Source organism: Musa acuminata, chromosome BXJ2-3 (assembly GCF_036884655.1).
Source record: "Musa acuminata AAA Group cultivar baxijiao chromosome BXJ2-3, Cavendish_Baxijiao_AAA, whole genome shotgun sequence".
Classification (NCBI taxonomy): domain Eukaryota; kingdom Viridiplantae; phylum Streptophyta; class Magnoliopsida; order Zingiberales; family Musaceae; genus Musa; species Musa acuminata.
This window is the reverse complement of record NC_088340.1, coordinates 43,540,960-43,562,761: the sequence shown is the minus strand read 5'-3', so window position 1 is coordinate 43,562,761 and position 21,802 is coordinate 43,540,960. Positions and strand designations below refer to the sequence as shown.

The following is a 21,802-nucleotide window of genomic DNA, read 5'->3' as shown; positions in this document are numbered from 1 at the left end:
AACCTATATTGGAAAGAATATTTTTTTGATCATGATAGATATCTTTGGTATGATATTATAGTTTTTAATTAGATACTAAATTATATTAATTGAAATGATTACCTGATAATAAAAATTTTGTATAGATATTAGTGATGTATGGATCAATCTAACTTGGTTCAAGCTGGTGCGTATATGTGACCAAAGAGATACAGGTAAAATACTTGTTCTGATGCGGATTCAAACTTTGGTTCTGTAATTGACTTGCACAAAGATCAAGATCGAAAGAAGTTCCTGACATGATTCCTTAAACACTCTTAAGTCCTCATCATGCCACTTTTATACGCACATCATCCTTCCGTGACGATCGACTATCACCCCCTCAATGGGTCTGATGCGTTCCACCAACGGAGGTGAGGCTGTGCTTAGATCGCTAGCCGCAATTATTGGGTCGGTGATGTTGGTGGTGATGCTAATCGATATTGATGGCCGACAAGGCAGCGCAGTCATCAGAAACGCTGAATCACCTAACTTTCCAATTCGAGTACATGTTTTCACTGTTTGGGTCATTAATTCGGCTATGGTGGCTATCCGTCGTGTCATGACAGCAATGCAATCTTACATTCGCGACATCAGCAACCACGTGTGATGCACACAGCCTCGGTCAATAATACTTCTGAGGTTGACTTTGATAAGCACGTTTTGAGCTAATCATGTATTATCTATCCTCTATCCTCTATAATTAGTTATTTATAATATTTTGATTCGTAGATTTTAGAAAATAAAATTGATATCTTAATAATTACAAAAGTAAAACATCTAAGCTAATTTATCCTGACGCTATCGATTTTATCAATAGAAACACGAAAATAAAAATATAATTTTAACATCCTAGTTCATGGTAACGGACGACCTCGGTGATGACAGCCAACAACGCTATTAGGAACCTCGGTGATCACAGCTTTGGATGAGGAGAGCGACAAATGAAACATGAGCGTCGCTCTGCATCAAAATCGACGTTGACTCAATTGTCGATCGGTACAAGGACCAACTGACATCTACATCAATGCTGTTATGGATGTAGAGCGACACCGCTTGGCAACTGTCTCAATGGTGACGTAGATGTAGAGTAACACAACTTGGTAACTACGTCAATGCCGACGTAGATATAGAGCGACATTGCTTGGCAACTACGTCGGCATCAACGTAGCTGCTAAGTGGTGTCGCTCGACATTTACATCGACAATTCTTTCACCGCTCAACAACTACATTAGTGTCGACGCAGGTGCAAAGCAACTCTTATCTCTCGACGTCACTCTCTTCATCCACAACATTCATCCTATTATGGATGACAGACGACGTTATCAATTTGTCTATTTATCTATAAAGTGAAACATCTAAGCTCATTTATCCTAACGTTATCAATTTTATCAACAGAAACATAAAAACAAAGGATAAAAAGATATTTTTAATATTTTAGTTAATGATGACGGACGATATCGCTGATGATAGACGACGACACCGTTAGGAGCCACGAGTGACCGTTGTGGATGAGAAGAACGATGACAAAAAGTAAACGCCGCTCTATATCTAGGTCGACATTGGCATAGTTGCCAATTGATAAAAGGATCGCTTGATATTTACATCAATATCGCTATAGATATAGAGTGACACCACTCAACAACTATGTCAACGCCAATGTAGATGTAGAGTGACACCGCTTGGCAACTACATCGACATTGCTAAGTGATGCCGCTCGACATTTACATCAACGATTCTTTCACCACTCGACAACTATATTACCATCGACGAAGATGCAAAACAGCTCTTATCTCTTAACGCCACTCTCCTCCACAACCATATGTGACCTTAGCAACACAACTATCCATCACCACCAATTAAAATGTTAAAATTATATATATATATATATATATATATATATATATATATATATATATATATATATATAACATAAGTCTATTTATCATAATGTCATCAATTTTATTAATGAACACATGAAAAAAAAGGTAAAAAGAGTTTTACATCAATTCGGTTTAAAAGTTTAAGTTATATAATTTATATAATCCAACTATCCTCAGAAATGCATATCCGTTTAGTCTATCTCTATTTTATTTTATACACAAATATTTCTGCCAATGTTGAACATACGAACATCTAATTCACATAGTTCAGCAGGAATTATCTTCTTTTTGCAAAGAACACAGCATTCCATATGAAACACGCAACTCTGGCTCGTATGATCTGCACTTCACATGCATCAAACACCACAACATAAATCATCCTAAATCAAATTGATCAGAAGCCTTTCTTCAACAAAACCAACCTACAAAGAACTGCTAAAGGTACTTATCTGTTGCACTTCTCTGCCTTTAGCTTCTTGTGGAGAGAAACACAGAGAGAACAGTGACTGAAGTCAAATACATGCATGAAAACATTCGTTCAAGAGAAGACATACTTGTGATCCTTTCTTCAGTTTGACTCTCTCATTTTGCATCACACCTGTATATGTTTTCAGTATCCACTTCAGTGGAGGGGAGCAGCAGTCAGAATATTGTGGCTATCATGGTTATAGCAGCAATCATTCCTCTTAAGGTCTTACCTTAGTAAAGGTCAGACAGATTACAGATATAAATACAACATTAATAGATAAACCTGGTTGATATGAAATCAGAAACAAAGCAGTTCTCCTCCGAGAAGAAAATGAATCATGTTCAGAAAACCAGCTTGGTCCAACCGCTGCAATGATCCAACAATTCTACAACAATGTTGCCAAGACCTAAAATTTCTAAGACTAATTAGAGAATATGCCAAAACTAGAAGGTAAACTGTTTAACATGATGGGAATGCAGGAAAAGAACTACTAGACGTGATGAGGAATTTGTAATGCAATTGGAATAGCAAAAAAAAAAAAGTACCGGTGTTATGCTTCTCAAATGATTTCTACCCCAAAAATACAAATGAATTTTAAAAAATGATCAACATACCAGAGAGTACAAAAGCAACTAGATTCCCATCTTCATGGCCTCCTTACAGGTGGTGGATTCCGCGATGCCATGTTAAGTGGCTTTAGACCAGTTGCGCCGTATCCCATGGCTAATCTGTTTATTGGTAAGGAAGATGGGTTGCCTCTGTGTAGGGAAGCGGGTGCTGCACCAAGTCTAGCAGCAATTATCTGTGAACGCTCAAGCATAAGTCTGTGTCTTGCTTTCTCTGTTTGTTCTCTCATCCTGAAGACGACACTTTCTATGTCGGTGAGAAATGCCAACTTCACCTCCAACTTATGCAACTGCAGGATAGCCAAGGTCAAACACAGCAATGTCATAGTAACTCGCGTTAAAATGAAAATGCATAAGCGGTATCATATGTTAGATGCTTTTCCATACTAGTGTTGATTATTCAGTTGATACAGAACTAGACTCTAAAGAAGAGGTTGTATTGATTGTTGTTCTCTTGATCACCTGCTTTTCAATAATCAAAGAAACGAGTTTCCGAATTTCATCTTCTTCCAGCTTGGCAAGAAGCTTAGCCTTCACAGCAGCAGCTGAGAGTGCAGTAACTGCAGCACGTTTCAACCTATCTATCTTAAGATCATCATCAACTGCAGTTGGGTTGAAAATTTTCTCATCATTGTTGCATGAATCTTTTCTCTCACCCTCAACTGCAAGATACATGGAAAATTACCATCTCATTAAATCAGAGGTTAACTGAGCCGATTAAACCATGCAGCTAAGCAACAACTTTTAATCATTTCTAGCAGACAAGAAAGAGAGACCACGACCAAAAGGTATCAGATTTCTAGAACCAACTATTGATAAGAAGAAGATCCACCGGAGGTTGTTTCAAAAGCATCCGACTAGTGGTATTGGAAAATCTGCAGAATTCTTTTCCTAGATCCAATGACACTTATGAAGTACAAACTAGCCACGCGTTGATGTTGGTAAATAGTTTGTCAGCAATTATTTACAGAGAAAACTAGTTATTTAGCCACACTACGGTACAACAATACTTCAAATTGCTTGCCCCACTAGTATCTGATGTGTCAGAAACCAATGCGCATACGATACACTTTGTCGATACGTATCAGATAACTTTTTAAAGAATCCAAATGAATAATAAATATCAATAAGATCAGATGTTTTAGGAGATTTGGGATACTTCACGGCTGCTTCTCTACTAATAAATATCAATAAGATTGTTTTTTTTCTTAAATGTCGACCTTTTATTAGATAAATATGACACCTACATTTTTTATTTGAGTTTGCAAGAGCAATTTAGCATCATACTGTAACAAATGAACTTAAGAAAAAAAAATCTTAAATCACTAATCTTAATTCTCTTCTAAATTAGTAGATACCAACTATTATTGAATAAAATAAGAAAAGACTAAAAAAAAGGTATATATACACGTAACTAACAATATTAAGCTATAGGTTTCAATACAGGTACTTGATTAGGCCAGTATTAGGTTAATACCGGCTGGTGTGCAATGAACGAACCGGTATTACAAGCATCACATATTGGAGTGACACTGCTAAAATTGCAGATAGGTATTTTCCACATCAGGTCAGATGGACCTATAGTCACCAGCAATAGAGCCACCTACACGGTGAATGGTGAATCTCTTGTTAGATGCAAATTCCAAATGATAACAGTATACTATTGTTACTGTATAAAAGGCATGAAAAAGATAGTTGCAAAATGCAACCTAATGTAACAGAGGAATCAGTATCATCACTCGAGAATAAAAGGCATAAACTTTATAGATCACGCATGAGAATACAGACATGGTATGTGAAGATAGTTCAATATCAATACTGAGAAAATCTCACCAGGCAACTTACATTAAATATATCTAAGATGAAAACTAGATAAGTCCAGAGTATTAAGTAGGGAAAGGATTAGTAGATACCAACAAATGAAAACTGTGATTCCACAGGTTCTTAAGAAAATTTTCTATTTCTTACCTGCTTTGTCTTTAGTTTCAACAGTTGAACCACCTGTTTGCACGCGCACTTGTTCTTCTGAGATAACTGAAGTACGTATCTTATCTACAGCCTTTGTAGAATCTGCATGCTGTTGGACCCTGTCTGTTGAAGCTAGATCATCTGAACTTCTCATACTATTTGATTTCTGATCCACTGAGTTGGGACAACTAACTTCCTTTGCCTTCTTACTCTTTGTAACTTCACCATGAAAAGCTAAATCTTCAGTTTCTTTCATAACGTTGGGCATAGGTTCTACAGGCAAAGAAGCACCAGTTACACCCTTCGCGTTACTAGCCATACACTGGTCCCCAGACAAAGACTGATCAACAGATTCCTGAACAGTAGCGAGCACTGCCTTCTTTGGAGTCGCATCATTTACTTCTTCCACATCAGTTTCTTTTGGTGAAGAATCTTGCAACAAACTGGATGAGTTCCCATCATTCTCCGTAGAGGCAGCAATATTGTTCTGCTCCTCTGATTTGTCGGTGGTATCTAAAATTGACATTTTGCTTTCATCCTTATGAATCCCCGCATTGCTTGTTTCAATATCAGGACTGCATTTTGTTTCACAAATCAAACAGTCAGCCATTACCATGTTAAATCAATCTTTGATCAAATATGAGTCAAGCTGAATACCTCACACAGAGAGATGGATCCTTACTATCAGTTGGTGGATCTTCAAGAACAAAACAATGCCTGGTAGCAAGCTGGATGCCAGGTGAATCCTCTGATATGGCTTTCAGGGAACTGCGGCATGAGGTGATAAGAGAATCAGATTCTACAACACCTGATAAGAATGCTGCCTGCAAAGGGAACACTATTTACGGGTCAACGTCCAAAAGCACTAATAAAGAGGTTATATTATATTCCACAGAAAAAAATGCACTTGAACTCACAAGTGCCATGACTGGATTTCCTGCTTCTGCAAATGAACCCAATCCTTGTTCAGGAAAGTATCCAACAGCCTGAAATGCAGCCTTCAGTGCATCGATAGCAAAACTGGCCCCATTTTCTTGGAAAATATGTTCGTCATCCGTACTCTTATTAACCAAAGGATCTGTTTTGGAAGTTATACGTTCATCTATATTTTCAGAACTTTCAAATTTTTTTGTTTCAGCCTCAAGAGCATCTGCAGGAGAGCGTTCCTCATCCTCCTTTACTTCTTTCTTGTCAGATTCCATCAATTTAGAAGTATTTGTGGCTGTTGATTCTTTATTTGATGAAGTCTGATTCTTGCTATCCAGGTTATCGTCATTATCATCATCATCGCCTTCTAAGAAAGAATCCTCAATCGGCATTTGAAGAAAATGTAAGATGCATTGGGCTTTGGTTTTTGTTGCAACATGTTCAGCAATCTCATTCCAGTTCTCCCCAAAAAGTTCCAAGGCTTCTAGTAGAAGCAGAGTTTCCTGATCTGTCCAACTCCCACCACTTAAACCAGGAACCTCTGCAGATTCCATAAGGATAAAATCAGCTGGTAACATGCCTGATCCAAACTTCCCCTCGTTGTAGCAATCAGTGCACAAATCAAAATCTGCCTGTGATTGAAAAAAAATCATCATGTGTCCTATAGATATACTGATGCAACTATTTTGTAGAATACCAGACAGGATAAAGCCAATAGGAAAAGAAAAACTAAGACTTGGATCTCATAAAAGTTCCTGTGCCTCTAAAAGGCAAGATAGTTTAAGAGTAGCAACTCGGTCACTCATGTTCAACTTTTATTGCAGGCAAAAATGTTCTAAACATAAGGAAGACCTTTGATGAGCAAGTAATGCCTCCTTCTCAGAATGTGGTCACATTCAATAGGCTGCAACAGGCCTTCTCAGTATGTAACCAAGACTAAAAATTGTGGCTGATGCCCGAGTAACATGCCAATCTGAGATCTGGGCAGGCTAATACACACAGTCTTGCCCCCACAATCTATGCCTTGAACCTTGGTCACGTATGTCACAAATTAGCAACTGGACCATGGCGCTAAGACTGGTTTATAACAAAGTCTGGCAGAAAATTGATGAGCCAAGATCTTTGTTAATTGTTCGAGTTAATATACAATTTGACAACTGTGTTAAATGAGATACATTAACAATTGCTCAACCAATTTAGAAACCATAAAAGATTCGAAGGTGGTACGTTTGTAAATACAAATGATTTTTGTTAGTTTATGTATATAAGATCATAGAACAACATTCTCATGTACAAAGAAACATCCCCATATAAGTCACATCACTCACTAGAAATACTTGCACGAGGATTAAATACATATTTATCGCTAGGAAAGCCGAGCAAATATGGATGAAACTTAAAGAGACAGCAAGAATTATATGTTGCAGCAGGAAAAACTGAATTTATGAATTCTTTAGGGCTACGAAAGGAGGGAGAAAAGAAATTAGAAGAAACAACACATCTCCTTAAGTTTTAATAAATAAATGCTGTTTTGCATTGCAACTACATAAGATGCATTGCAACAGGCCTTATATATATATATATATATATATATAATCAGGGGTAACACGGAAAAAAGGCAGAAATTATTGCAACTATATAAGATGCTACATCATGATTTTGAGTTTCATTAGAACAAATTCAAGGTTTGGACAAGATAAAAATGACTAGGTACACTTTGGTGTGTTATAAGACTGTCGAGTGTATTACCATCAATCAAGAAATTGAGAGAGTAATATAAATATTATACAATGCATGGCCCTGCATTTTGACACATCAAGAGAAGACTTCATCATCAAACACTGTTAAAGTAATATAAATACTTAATACAAGTCATCGGTGTGGAAGGACCAACTAACCTGCTTTTGGCAATGGTAACGCTTTCTAGAGCAATCAGCTGAGCAAGAGTTGCAATGGTACTCAACAGAAGGACCAACTGGCCTAACCAAATCATCAGTTAGGGCAGACTCTGGTAGCAAGCAAGGTGGTGCAGCAGGTACCAAGGGCTCTTCTTTAATTCTGAGAAAGGACTGAATTGTTTCAAATTGGTACAACTTATCGACCAAAGATGATGTTTTAACTGTGTCATCAGCATCAGATTTGCTTGCTTCGGGTATGGATGGTGGAAAAGGATGAAAATTGATCAGACCCCAGTGGTCCAAGAATTCCAGGACTTCTTTCCTCGCATTTGCATCTCCCACAGACAGCTCTGAGAAATCTTTGAGTTCCACCTGCTTCTGCGGGTTGGAATGAAATTTCTTCATGATGGAATTCCGAATTTCCATGTACACTTCAGATGTCCAGTTTTCAGACTTCCCATCAAAAAAAGAAGGCAACATATGCTTCTCCACAGGATGAATTATATTCCATGAGAACCATCCTACATAAAGAACCAGGTCAAACGTGAATCATTTCACGTATATACTGGAATTTCCAGCGTTTCCTAATAAACAGTACATTGAGATCAGTTTCCAATTGGATTTTGATCTCAATTATAGAATTTTTTTTTACTAAATCAAGTTAGTTCTCCTCCTGCTCCAAGGTGACTAAATGAATATAAAAATCGTGCTTTGCAGGAAGAAGAGGAAGACCAATAATCATTCTATCCAAACCCTAGTACAATTTCCTATGGGGTGAAAATGAAAGCATAAACAAGCAGGAAAACAAATGGATAAGCTGAAAACGTCTCCAAGATCCCAAATTTCGCCAGAGAGCTCACCGGCAGGAGTAGGGACAGCATGAACGCTGGCACCTCGAGATCGAATGGCCTCAAACTCCACATCCACGAGCGGCTCCTCAGACACCTCCTCTTCCTCCGCCTTGATCTGTCCTCCGTCGGCCGAGACGTCCTTTGCCTTAGTCTCCGTGGCCCACGCGGGCACCGCAACATGATCGGTAGGCTTATGAGTGGCGGCGGCCGCGACCTTGTGAGGCGATTGCCGAGCTCTGGTGCAGGGGCCGTTGTGAACGGGGAAGACATGGTGGAGGAGGTTCCTCTCCTTGGCCTGGCGCTTCGGGGGGGCGGAGAAGGAGGTACCGGCGAAAGAGGACAGAGTATGGGCTTTCCTCTTGGCACCGCTGGCTCTCCTCCGAGGAGCTTCGGTTAGGGTTTCGGGCGCTGGTGGCTGCGCCGCGGGCGACGCCTCGGCGTTCGCCGGACCTGGGGGTACATCGCGGCCTCTCGTCTCCATCGGCCTTTCCCAGATTGACCTCACGGCGGTCAAGGAGAGCGCAGACATCATCGCACTCCCCTTTTATCATCATCTTCCAAATCGTTGCATATATATATGTATATACATATATATATATATATATATATACATACATATATATATACATATATATATATACATACATATATATATATATATATATATATATATATATACATACATATATATATATATGTATATATATGTATATACATACATATATATTTATATATATACATATATGTATGTATATACATATATATACATATATATATGTATATATATATATACTTGGGGTGCATATTCTTATGATAACCCTAACTATTGTATAGTTCGAATCGAAGCTGAATTGATGTACTATATTGGATGAGTTAGTTTATATGACCAATTTATGATGATTGTATATTTTACTATATGTTGACTATATATATATATATACATATAATCTATTTATTTAGTATATGAGTTGAATTATACCGTGCGTGACACACACAACACACACACTCTCTCTCTCTCTCTCTCTCTCTCTCTGGATAAGGAGACTTCGTTCTGTCAATGGAAAAGCCAAGAAGTAAGTACAATATCAAGAAAGACAGCAAAGCCAAGTTTCCCCCGAAGCCAACCTTTTCTCCCTCCTCCTCCTCCTTCTTGATGCCCAAGAGAGCGATGGAACCCGAGGCCATGGAGTTCGACGAATCCGAGTGGCTACTCGCCGACGACTACTTCGCCGTCTCCACTATCGGCATCGACGCCGACTGGGTCATCACCGATGGCGACGAGGGCGCCGTCTCCGGAGTCTTCTTCCACACCGCAGCCTCCAAGCTCCGCGGGTCCCGCCCCTCTTACGCTCCATTTGGCCGCCTCCCAACTGACCTCGCCGACCCCTCCCTCGCCTTCCTCCCCACCGCCGCCTCCGCCCGCTCCTCCTCCCGTGGTCTCCTCCTCCTCGTCGGCCCCTGGTCCACCTACTACGTCTGCAACCCCGCCACCGCTAAGTGGCGCACCATCCCACGCCCACCGAGGCCTCATCTCTACTGCCGCACCCCCTCCCTCGCCCTCGCCCTCGTCAACCTGCCGGACGGCCCCGCCCGGTTCTACGTCGTCTGCGCCGACATGGACGAATCCGCCGGCGGGTATCGCTTCCAGATCTTCTCATCCCCCTCCGGCACGTGGCAGGAGTGGTTCGCCGTGACCACATCAGCCGATCCAATCGTCCCCTGCTCCGGCGTCTCAGCCGCCGGCGTGGCGTACTGGCGAACGTCCGCCCCCGCAGTGCTCGCCTACGATCCCGAGGCCGACAAGGCGAGGGTGCTCCCGCCGCCCCTGGGTTGCGGGGACGCCGGCGGGCCGTGGGAGCTGGGCGAGGCCGGCGAAGACGGGCGGCTGTACTGCACGTGCGTGACGGAGTCGGCGGTCGTGGTGTACCGCCTGGGACCGTCCGACGAGTGGTCCATCCTGGACTCCCTCCCCGTGACGGTAGTCGGCGGCGACGAGGCGGTGGAGCAGGAGAGCGGTGTTCCGATCGCGTGCAGGGCGCCCCCGCGGCCGTTGAGGTTCGAGAGCACGAAGCTTGAGGTGGTGCTGTGGGTGGATGGCCACGTGTTGGCGGTGGACCTGGAGAGCCACCGAGTGAGGGAGGTCCAGTTCGACGGGCCGGCGCCGGGTGACGTCGAGGACCTCGTGTCTTACGTCAGTACCGAGGCTCCCGTGGGCCCCATGAAATCCAGCTGACCGACGTTGACGCTTCCGTTCATCTCTGTGAAGCACACATAGTTTCTCGGTGTGCAGTTTGTTCAATGCAAATCCATCTTCTAATTCTGCCACATATCAACTACTTCACCGGCGTTCTTCTTCTGTGACTATTGAGCCAAGAATTATGTGATTGGATGGCCAATTCCGTGTCTGAAAAGTTTGACCTGAATGGTCTTACAATGGATTCAAGTCAATTAGCGACTCAATTATCCTCTTTACGTGTCTTACAGCAGACTGAGGTTATTCTGGTTATGTTCCTATCGAGCTTTAATGCTAATAATAATCACAACTCAGGTACGCAATGGGTAAATTAGACCGACTCGCCCGCGTCAGAGTTGCGTTGACCAGACATCAGCAGACTCGGTGGCGCCGGTGCACCCACAGGAAGATGTCCTGCAACAGCTGCACTTAATGTAACAGTCTACAATTGGGAATTGCCGTATACATGACCGAAAGGAACGACGTGTTCGGTGTAGGTCAACATCCACAGCTTTCTTTTAGTGCGTATTTATGGCTACAACTGGTAAGCTTGTCGGACCAAACTCTTGAGGATTCAACTTTTCTCTCAACCACAGACGAAAAGTAGCAACGCAGACCGTAAAGGAGCCCGCGCGATGTCAACCTTTGTTGACTTCAAAGCGCTTCTTTCTTAGTTTACCTCGGAGTCAATGCGGAAGTCAATGCTCTGACGGCTATCACGAGTGGGGTGTGATGGCAGAGCGTTGAAAGGAATTCCTCGATGGGGAAGAATTAAATGCAGCGTCGATTGGCGCGTCAATTCATGTTGCGACGCCTAATGACAGTTCAAATATTGACGATGAGGGCCACTTCTTACGTTGACTTTCCCTAAAGAATTGCTAGTATCAGATGATTCTAAATATATTATAGGCTCATTTTATTACGATGATTCTTCAAGATAGGAAATATGACCCAATTAGCATCCAGTCTATTATGATCGTTCTATCCACCTCATTCGATCCATATCATCTCTAATTTTGTCTGTGACAATCGGAAAACGAAATCGAGCCGAAGGATTAATTTAAAGGCCTGCCGACGACTGGCCAAGTGATTGCGTGCGCCGCCGCACTCAGCGAACGACACAAAGTATTGGAAGACGCCAAGCGCATACTCCACTCCGCTCCACTGACGCCCGTCGTCTTATACCCACTCAGCTTCCTCCAGCGAAACCGCGTCGACCCACCCACCCACCGCTACTTCTCCTCCGACATGAAGGAGGTGAGCGAATCCCTCCTCTCGTCGGCCACGGCCTGCCCCAGCCGCCCCTCCCCCTCCGGCCCCCTCCTCTCCAGGGGCCGGTACAAGCTGTGGGCCCTCGCCGCCGTCCTCCTCCTCGCCCTCTGGTCCATGCTCGCCGGCACGTTCACCCTCAAGTGGTCCGCCCGCCGCCCCTCCGACGACCTCGACGGCCCCCTCCTCGAAGACGTCGACGTCCTGGTCTGTCTCCCCCTCCCGCCCCAAACCTTGTCCTCCCTCCTCTTCGATGTGATGCCTCACCGCTGCTTTCCTCGGCTCTGTTGTCCGTGTGTGGGTACAGGAGATGGAGGAGCGGGCGAAGGTGGTGAGGCACATGTGGGACGTGTACGCCCACAGCCACAGCACCGCCCGGCTGCCGAGGTTCTGGCAGCAGGCCTTCGAGGCGGCCTACGAGGAACTCGCCGGCGACGACCCCGCGTCCAGGGACGCCGCCGTCGCCGAGATCGCGAGGCTGTCGATGCGGATGGTCGATCTCGAGCCTCCCCCGCAACACCCAAAGGTAATTATCCACTGCAAATTAAGCTCGAGATCATGTAGTATGCACTATATGCGTGTCGACTTCCATCCCTTGGTGTCTTCCAGAACGCTGAACCGGAGAAGGATCGAAGCGAAGAAGACATCGGGCCGAAGTCGAACTCGTCATCATTCTCGTCGGCAAAAGCTCAGTGACTGTGACCGTCGGAATTATTCGGCATCAAAGCTTCTCATGACGAGCAACTCATGTAGCGGAGCACATCACAAAATGTTTGTCCTCCTCCTAAGTTCTTAGAATGGGGAGCACGCAAAGGCAACGCAATATGCTCTGACTCCATCTTCTCATGTGGTTCATGCAGAGTCTCTTTGTTGTCGAGGAAAACAATAAAGCTATTGTTATAGATGCGTAGTAATACAATATTTTCCTTCGATTAAATCATAAATTGGTAAAAGATATTTGAAATTAGACATAAATTTAGAAAAGAAATTCGAAGGCACACAACATATTTCTAACAACAATAACAATGTAATTTCAACCAGAGAGGCCATCATGAATTATGTACTCTATAAACAATTACAGATTTTAAGATAAACACATATATAATAATAGATTAAAAAAATTATTTTTTATTTATTATTTATCAAGCACTCAAAAGTATTCTAAAAACTATATATTCATTCAAAAAAATAATTTCTGCAATAATATAATAAATATATAAATATAATACTGAAACGCAATCAAAATGGTCAGAAGGAGAGGCACGCTGCCCGGCCCAACACAAAAGGGCCCACGCGGAATCCTGCGTGTTCCCTGTCTCGTCGAGAAAGGTAGTCTGCACTGTTGAACTCTTACGTGGCACGAGATCATCCGTTGGTCTGTTCCAGAGTCACAAATCTTAGGTGCACGTAGGCTTTCGCTTGATGCTCGGGACTTTGGGGTACGCTTAGCCGCAGGCACATCGCAAGGATGGGTGCGACAAAAAAACACGAAGATCCTCTCCAAGCATGCCTGCAATTATCGTTGTCCAAGTCATGTCACAGACGTCGAATAACGTGGGCCTGACCGACACCGCTATGGCTGGACCGTCGTGTTGATCGTGAACGGTCCATTTCATGATCGAACTCGCAAAAGGATTTGGAGAGAATCTTGGGCCTAATAAAGCGGGTCTCTTCTTTCACTGAGCCCTCCCCGAGTTCTCAAAGGGCAGTAGCTGCGGCGAGAGGGACGATCTCGGTTTGGGGGGAGTCGAGAGGGAGGGATCGTGGAATAATGGCGGGGATCGCTCTCTTGCTCGATTTCTTGAAGAGGAATCCGAGTTTGTCCACTCAATCCCTCCACTCCTACAGCTTGTTCTCGGCCACTGTTGCCGCGTCGGCCGCGGCGGCTTCCGTCGCCGCCGGGAAGCCTTTTGCCTCTCGGGCGATCTTTGGGTGCGCTTCCCTCGATAATCCTTTGTTTTTTGTTTCATTTGCGACAGGAGAGTATTAATCGGATTCGATTCGTTCTTGGTTGGCTACGGGGTGCGGCTCCGTGTCCCAAGAAATTGGTCATTTTTGGGTGTCCTGTGACTAATCTAGCGTTTGTTAGATAAGGTTAAGTATATTTTTCGTCCTTTGAGGTCTGCCATGATTTCGAGTTTCTCTTAGAAATTGTCGCTGATAAAGTTATTGTTTCTGCAATGACATACTTTTAGAGTTGATGTTTGTTATATGTTAAATGCATCAGTTTCTTCTATTTCATATATGTGAATCCTGAACCAAGAAAAGCAATACCTTCGGTCGAGAGGGTGTTATTTTTCCTGACAAAGAAACTGGGAAGCATGTCTCAGATACAGTCACCAAACGCTTTGAGTAATCTTTTCTCTTCGAGCCTGGATTGCTTCTAAGAGAAGCATTTTCTTTTAGGAAACTTGACTGTGGTTTAGCTACATTGCTTTCCATCATGTTGATCTTAAAATCTGTAAAGAAATATACACATTCGTGTTTAATACGTTATACACGCATAGTTATTTGACATGTTGGGATCCTGGATACTGTAATTGGTAGCATTAACTATTATTGGATATATTTTTGCTTATATTTGCTAAACTTTTGATTCCATGTTAATATGGAGTTCTGTAATCTTTGATTTCGATGGTTTCTACTTGTCAACATTTCAGTGACTGTGATCTTCCAATTGCTTATTGTGATGCTGGTGCAAGTGCAACATGGGATGCGGAGTACATTCCTAATGTCCGAAGTGTTTCTGAAAATATTTTACCCAACTCATTCAAGTACAGAACAAAGGAATATCCTCTAGAGCTGAAACCTCTGTTTTCAGCCTTTGGTTTTAGGTCTCTCACAATAACATCGTTGAGGTCCTTTTTGTTGTTCTATTTGCCTCTTTTGGAACCTCGCCCTCCTGTGGAAGAGAATGATGATTTTCTGCATGAGGCTCCAGAGGAAAAGCCTGTAGATTTGGTCACTCCTTTTCGGAACTCGGTGAAACAAATTATCCGTGAGGTAAGAACTTTAATCCGGACATTCTTTTCTCTTTTTTTCATTTGGCTGGATGTTGATTAGGCTTTTCAATTTCTTTAAAATATGTTTTGAACCACCGAATGTGATTCTTAGTGGTTGTCTTTGGTTGATCATTTGAAAAATTCAATGATGATACTTTCAAATGACTACTTAACCAAGTAACTTAAGTTTGTCTTGAGAACATCCCTGCTTAAACCTTTGATTATTGATTGTGTCATTGGTAATATGGGTTTTTTCTTGGACTTACTATAAAATAATCTTAAAGTTAGAAAATGGGGAAAACTTTATATTACTAGGATCAGCATACTTCCAAGTTTTAGTTTTTGGGAAAAAAGGGCACAAGACTAATTGCATGATATAAGATATGATTTCTTAAGCCATTCCTATTTTGATGGTAATCTAATGAGCCTAGAACCACATGACCAAAAAGTCTTAAGCACAAATTAATGTTAATATTCTCATCTAGCCTTATATATCATTATAATCATTCTTTCATTTCCATTGTAAGACTGTTTGGAGTGTCACAATGTTCCCCACTTAAGGGCTTGATATCACCGTTAAACCTTAAAGCCAAAACATAGCTCAGAGTCTAGATTTATGCCCTAGTAAGTGACATGAGAGGTTCGACACAATAATTGTTCCATGACAAGATGTATCTCCAGCCCCAATTGTGATAGCTCCACTCATGGAGAATTTGACCCATTACTTGAAGTGAGTAGAACCATATGAGCTAAAATGCTTAAATCCAAGTTGATGATAGTAAGCCTATGTAACCCTATATATCATTGCAATTATCCTTCCACTTTTGATACGAGACTTCATGGAGCATTACTCCAATATTTTGAGTTGGGCAGAAACTTGAATCTCAGTCAAAGTTGACCACGCCTAAGGTGTTTGGACAAAGACAGCTGAAACTTCTTGGTGGGTTAGGCAGAAACCAAACCTGCCATCTACTCCAAGAGTTTGAATTTTAACCAACCTAACTTTTGGCCCTTTTGTCTCAGAAACAGTCAGCGCTGCCCTTTAACAGTTCTAGTATGGCTGTGGATAAAATTAGGATGTTCCAAACAACTAAGATTTTCACAAATGAAAGAACACCTTTGTTGTATCTTATATGTGATTGTCTCTAGTTTAAAACACTGAATCAATTTAGTTGCATTTGCACAATTTTTTAAGAATCTATTTGTACCCTCTATTATGCATTATCAAGATTATGAAAAGTGGATGCAGAGTGTAGGCAGTTTGTTCACTGAATTCTGTATATCCAGTATCCTGATACATATGCAGATGAAAATATGGATTCTATTTTAAAATATAAATAAAATAAAATTGTGAAAAATATAGGAGTGACCAGTGAACTAGATTTCAAGCAATATAATTATACTTCATAATAGATGATGACATATCTTACTTAACACACTCAAGCATAGTAAAACAAATTTGCATGCAAATATTTGAAATTATAATAAACAACAACAAACTATTTTAAGAAATTACTGCTTCCTTCTATGCTTAACTAGAAGATAAATGTGTATTCCAATATTCGTGAGATAATGTGAAATGCACAAGCTTGGCAAAGTCCAATATCAAGTAGACATATAAAAATCTGATCATACTTTTAGTCATTTAACAGTCTTTTGTGGCTCTTGTGCTGTCATATACGCCATATGAGTTCCAACTATACAGATGACCACATATTGGCATGTGTGATGTGTTCTATTGACTGAAACCCAACTTACATCATATTGACTTCTTCTAATTAGGATGCCCATTATAATGCTTATATGCTTGTGATACTGGAGTGTAATGGAGAACTCACAAGTAGAGATTGTAGTCTGAATATCGTACAAATTGAGGCCGAAAAATATCTGCTACTTAATTTCCAATCTATTTCTAGAGATGTGCAACATTCAAGGATGTAAACCTTGAATGTAATAATAGAGAAAAAGAATATAAAAAAAAGGTAATATTGCATAATAATGACGCATTAAACTTGACGTAGGTACTTGGTTATCAAAAGTCTCTAAGCTTACAAGGTAAAATCGCATGGATTTATCCTCTTCAGGACTTGCATCGTCTAATGTCTTGTGCTCTAACGTGGTCCATTCTAGTTGTTGTATAAGATGCAATACTGTAGTGTTTTACCACCAGGTTCATTATAAACTGATTCATCAATGTGGAGCTGTCTATTGTCATTGTTCATATTTACCAATTATTATCTAATATAACTGCATACAGTATCAATTAACAGTGAGTGGTTATGTTTATAAAGCACAGTTTTCTTTGAGTATTGTTGCCTCAATAATTACTTTTGCTAGTCATTCTGAACAAGCTTCTTTTCAAAGGGATGTGGCTTGAATTCCACATCTTTATGGAACGTGGCTTTAATTCCATAACAATACTTTCACAACCAGTTGGATAATATCACTAGTTTCTTTTCAAAGGGACATCATCAAATTTGGAGTACGACATGAATGCAAATGATGTTTTCTTGTATTTCAGACATCTGTTGTAACAATAAGGCGGGTGCTGGAAAGATTGGCTGTCCATCATGTTTCACAAAGAATGGCATGGAAACTTCTTAAAGGTATTATATCTTATTATAAGTTGTTACAATGAGTTCTTAGGTCCCTTCCACTAAGCTATTGATCAAATTAATGAGAAATTTTCAAATCGATATGCATGAGTAATATCCATGCTATATTCATTATATTTCATTTAATTTCTGATGACTGAACTTTCATGACCTGTGGGAATTTGGAAATACTAGTCATCATGTTTTAGATGCTCCTTTTTTTCCCTTGAAACAATCATAAGTTACTAGAACCTTTTTGGTTATGATGACTAAAGTTTGTTACAGATCAAAGAATCTAGCCACCTTAAAATTCTTACAGTATTCCTGGTTGTAGGTTCTACTTAAAAACCCTTTAGGACCTAATATAAATTTTTTAAAAGTGATCAATACTCTTAATATCTTAATTTATTGGGAAAGATGTGCCAATGATACACAAGAACGGATAACTAAACTCACAATGGTCTTAACGCTTTAAAAGAGATTCTTTCTTAAAGTATAAGAAACTGACTCCTCAACAAGGTACTTCATCCTACAAGATCTGTTCATAGGCCTAAGAACATGCAGCCCTCATTATGATTCTATGTTGTAAAAGATTTGTTTAAGAGTCCTCAGAGATGATTGTTTGGCACAGCCATGAGAAAGCTCGAGGGTCTTCCGGATTTGATTGGCATTGCCTCAGGGAAGCCCAAGGATCTTCAAATATCTTTTGGCATACCTTTAATTCCACCAAGTTGAAGTGAACTCCCATAGATGCACTAGCATTGTGGTCTATTGGAGACCATTTTCCTTCTGCATTCTTAAGATTCATAAAGATATGAAGAAAAAAACACACAAGAAGATGGTACATTGTTATACTTATTTTTACCTTCTTGACATCATTGCACTAAGATCAGTATATGGCATGCTGAGATCATCGCACCATGTCTATGTCACTTATCGTTCTCAGCTTGCATTCCAGTTGCAGTTGCTGTTGTATCTTATGGATTTCACAATACTATTTTCTTATTTTGGTGGATTAACAAAAATGGCCTTAATAGTTCATATAGGATAATTTGAGACGTGTCTGGTTCTTGTTCTGCTGCTTGACCTGATAAATGTGGTTCACAATGTGCTGTAGTTGTTATCAAGCTTTCACCAACTCCCTAACTTGCATAAAGTTAAGAAATTTTCTATCTTATTTTTTATTGAAGTAACATTTCCAGTATATGGCTCACGGGGACAAAGGGACAGGTATATTCCTTCAATATTGGTTCATGTAGGAGTCCAATTTTGTGGCGGTTTAAATGTAACAAGTCAATTATCCATTTGTTTTTCCTACTTGTGATGAGAATAGACTAGCTACCATCTGGTAGAGGATTTGAGTTGACGCATTAAATTTAGACATACATGTCAAATTCTTATCTTCGGATGAAATTTCTGAGTGGAAAAGATTGCCTGTTGACTTTTTTTAATTTTCTTTAATGTATTTGGTTTTGCTTCGACTACCGAGGGTTCTGAGTTTGGTTTTTCAGATGTTCCTAAGTCAGCCAAACGCAAAGCTGCAAGGGGTATGCCAACTCTGTCGTTTTTATATAGTGTCAGCGGAACAACCTTCAGAGGTTAGGCTTTTCTTGTTTCTTACTTCCAATTTGATCTACTATCTATTTATTGATTCTTATGCTCTTCTGTTTTTCTATATTAGGACATTTGTTGGGTGTAGCTGCATCATGGATTGTCCAAGTGGTTATTGAGATCTACAGATGCTTTTTCCGTAAGAATATCAATGGTGATGAAGATATTAGCATCAATGAAAAGATCAGGCTTTTCAGGAGAAAGTTGTATGGGACAACTGTAAAGTGCAGCACGTCATTAGTTTTTGCATCTGTTGGAGCAGGCATTGGAGCTCTTTTTAATCCTTCAACCGGCCAGTGGATTGGTAAGTACATGTATTCATTTACACAAAATAACCATGCAAAAAGGCACATATGAATACTTTAGTTCTGTCTTTGGAATTATCAATTTTTACCTGTGTCACATATTGGTGTGCTGTTATCGACGTACTAATATAATTCTCCATAAATATAATAAACTTGGTGTTGAAAGAAATATCCTCCGAAATTTAATATATGAAAACTAAGAATAGAATCTACTTCTTTAACCCTTACTTTGGGTTAGGATGCAACTACCTGATCCTTTCTTGATCACCACATAACTGAGGTAAACCTTATAGGTACAAGCATATAGATTCCATGCATAGACCTGTATAAATGCATGACGCCTAGCAAGAGATACTATGTACATGTTAATTTCTGGAAAAAATGGCAATTTACAATCTGAAGATTGCTACCCTATGTTCAACTATTAATGGACTATAACCACAAGTTTTCACTTGAAGGATGGGTTGCTAATTGGACTAGGAGGTAGAAAGGAAAGCTAGCAACGTGTGGGATGAATATATGTGCGCCCTTAAGATGCTTTATACAATGAGATCAAGCAAGATTATGATTGATGGAATATGATATGATAAGTAATTACAGATATAAGAAAAAGCCAATTGTTTGGTTGCTTTTCATTGTTTACCTGGTGTAGCTGCTGAGTGGTAGACACTGAAACTAGCTTATTTTACTAGATTTAACCTTCTCATGGTATCAAACAAGTCATTATTTTGTTTTATGGAGTAAATTCTGCCACTATGGTCCTGGTCAAGGTCAAGGCCCCGTTTAGAACAAATTTCATATTGTTGTTAAACTTCATCTGCAACTCTGTAAATACAATTCAGGAACTTCTTACATAACAGAAGAAGCAATTCTCCTTCGAATCATGGTTTTGATGGCAAGTTCATCTTAGCGATCTAAATAATTTTCTTGTCAAAGTGTTTTGTCTGCATTCTATAGGAACATATAACACCTCATATTTGGGTGTGGACACTGTATTTTCTTCATAAGCAGTACATGTTTGCGTCAATCGATTGCACATTACTCCAGTAGTTTGGTAGTATGACATTGCACTAGTTTGGTAGTATATATATATATATATATATATATATATATATATATATATGTATGTATGTATGTATGTATGTCTGCTTCTGTGGCTACTGATGATTCTTTTTCTCATTGTCAAGCTTGGAATGTGCCTTCCCTTGAAGCTGGAAAAGTGCTTTCCATATTTAGGCTAAGTTTACATGTTTGCTGACCCTAAAACTGGAGATGACGATATTCTCTCCGTTATAACTCAACCTTCATACTCATGTTTACTGCTCTGCATCGATGTTTCTGTAGGTTGTGCTCTTGGAGATTTTTCTGGGCCTATCATTGCCATAGTTTGTTTCGAGAAACTTCATTTGCAAATTTGAGAATGCGGCAACAAAGGTATTTTGCTAAAATCTGGCACCTTTTGTCTCTTCTTTGCCAGACAAATCTCTCAGCACTTTCTTCCTCCAAGAATTTGTCAGTAAACCAGATGCTGATCGGTAACAAATCGCACCTAGTTAAATAATTTTTTCCCCACATTATTTGGTTAGTCTAGTTCATACTTTATGCATACTTGAAAATGCATTGAATAGCCATCCGGATTGGACTAAGAATGTTTGTAGAGCAAGCAATTGTTCCAAAATCCAGGAGGTGTTCTGACTGATGATGTTTGACCAATAATGAGCCAATTGTTCTTCTTCTTCTTCTTCTGTTTCTTCGATACAATTGTTTTCTTAACTACGAATCTGCTGTATATTAAGTTTCATTACACGTCGATGATATCATCGGTTTCCATCATTCCAGCTATTGTTTGTCTTCTAAATTGTCTGTTCTTTTGTTCTTCCATAAACTGATAATTGTTCAGGATGCTGATTTAGATTTCATGTAGATGATCTGGGCATGCTAGACATAGATTTATTGTTTGCCACCCACACAATGAAGTCTGTGATGCTGCTGATTCATCATGATTCTCAAGTGGATCATTGCCCTAAATGAATTGAGAATCCTATGAATCAACGGAAAGCAAGAAAGAAAATTAGTAGCCATCATTAATTGAACATTCCACAACATGAACATGATTTTAATTGGATCACCATTGATCCCAAAAAGGAA

At 40.3% G+C, this 21,802-nt stretch overlaps 3 protein-coding genes across 5 annotated transcripts; 2 read left to right on the top strand and 1 right to left on the bottom strand.

Annotated features, from left to right (window-relative positions):
• Window positions 1-2,272: 2,272 nt before the first annotated feature.
• LOC135585622 (SWI/SNF complex subunit SWI3D-like) lies at window positions 2,273-9,187 on the bottom strand. Of its 3 annotated transcripts, none has more exons than XM_018823482.2 (8): window positions 8,650-9,187; window positions 7,790-8,310; window positions 5,882-6,523; window positions 5,622-5,788; window positions 4,965-5,539; window positions 3,459-3,658; window positions 2,985-3,286; window positions 2,273-2,499 (listed from the first exon to the last, which is right to left on the bottom strand). In XM_018823482.2, exons 1-7 carry the CDS (start codon window positions 9,170-9,172, stop codon window positions 3,017-3,019), a joined length of 2,898 nt encoding a protein of 965 aa, XP_018679027.2. In that variant the 5' UTR covers window positions 9,173-9,187; the 3' UTR covers window positions 2,273-2,499; window positions 2,985-3,016. The 3 variants fall into 3 exon arrangements, with proteins under 3 accessions (XP_018679027.2, XP_009394308.2, XP_064957507.1); XM_009396033.3 differs by having other exon boundaries at window positions 2,423-2,776; XM_065101435.1 differs by lacking the exons at window positions 2,273-2,499; window positions 2,985-3,286; window positions 3,459-3,658 and adding an exon at window positions 4,551-4,599.
• A 2,803-nt stretch (window positions 9,188-11,990) lies between these two features.
• Window positions 11,991-13,046, top strand: LOC103979819 (uncharacterized). Its single transcript, XM_009396034.3, has 3 exons — window positions 11,991-12,349; window positions 12,450-12,668; window positions 12,752-13,046. Exons 1-3 carry the CDS (start codon window positions 12,122-12,124, stop codon window positions 12,836-12,838), a joined length of 534 nt encoding a protein of 177 aa, XP_009394309.2. The 5' UTR covers window positions 11,991-12,121; the 3' UTR covers window positions 12,839-13,046.
• A 790-nt stretch (window positions 13,047-13,836) lies between these two features.
• LOC103979820 (uncharacterized) lies at window positions 13,837-21,496 on the top strand. Its single transcript, XM_009396036.3, has 6 exons — window positions 13,837-14,074; window positions 14,803-15,145; window positions 17,666-17,750; window positions 19,250-19,336; window positions 19,420-19,653; window positions 20,999-21,496. Exons 1-6 carry the CDS (start codon window positions 13,914-13,916, stop codon window positions 21,070-21,072), a joined length of 984 nt encoding a protein of 327 aa, XP_009394311.2. The 5' UTR covers window positions 13,837-13,913; the 3' UTR covers window positions 21,073-21,496.
• Window positions 21,497-21,802: the final 306 nt, after the last annotated feature.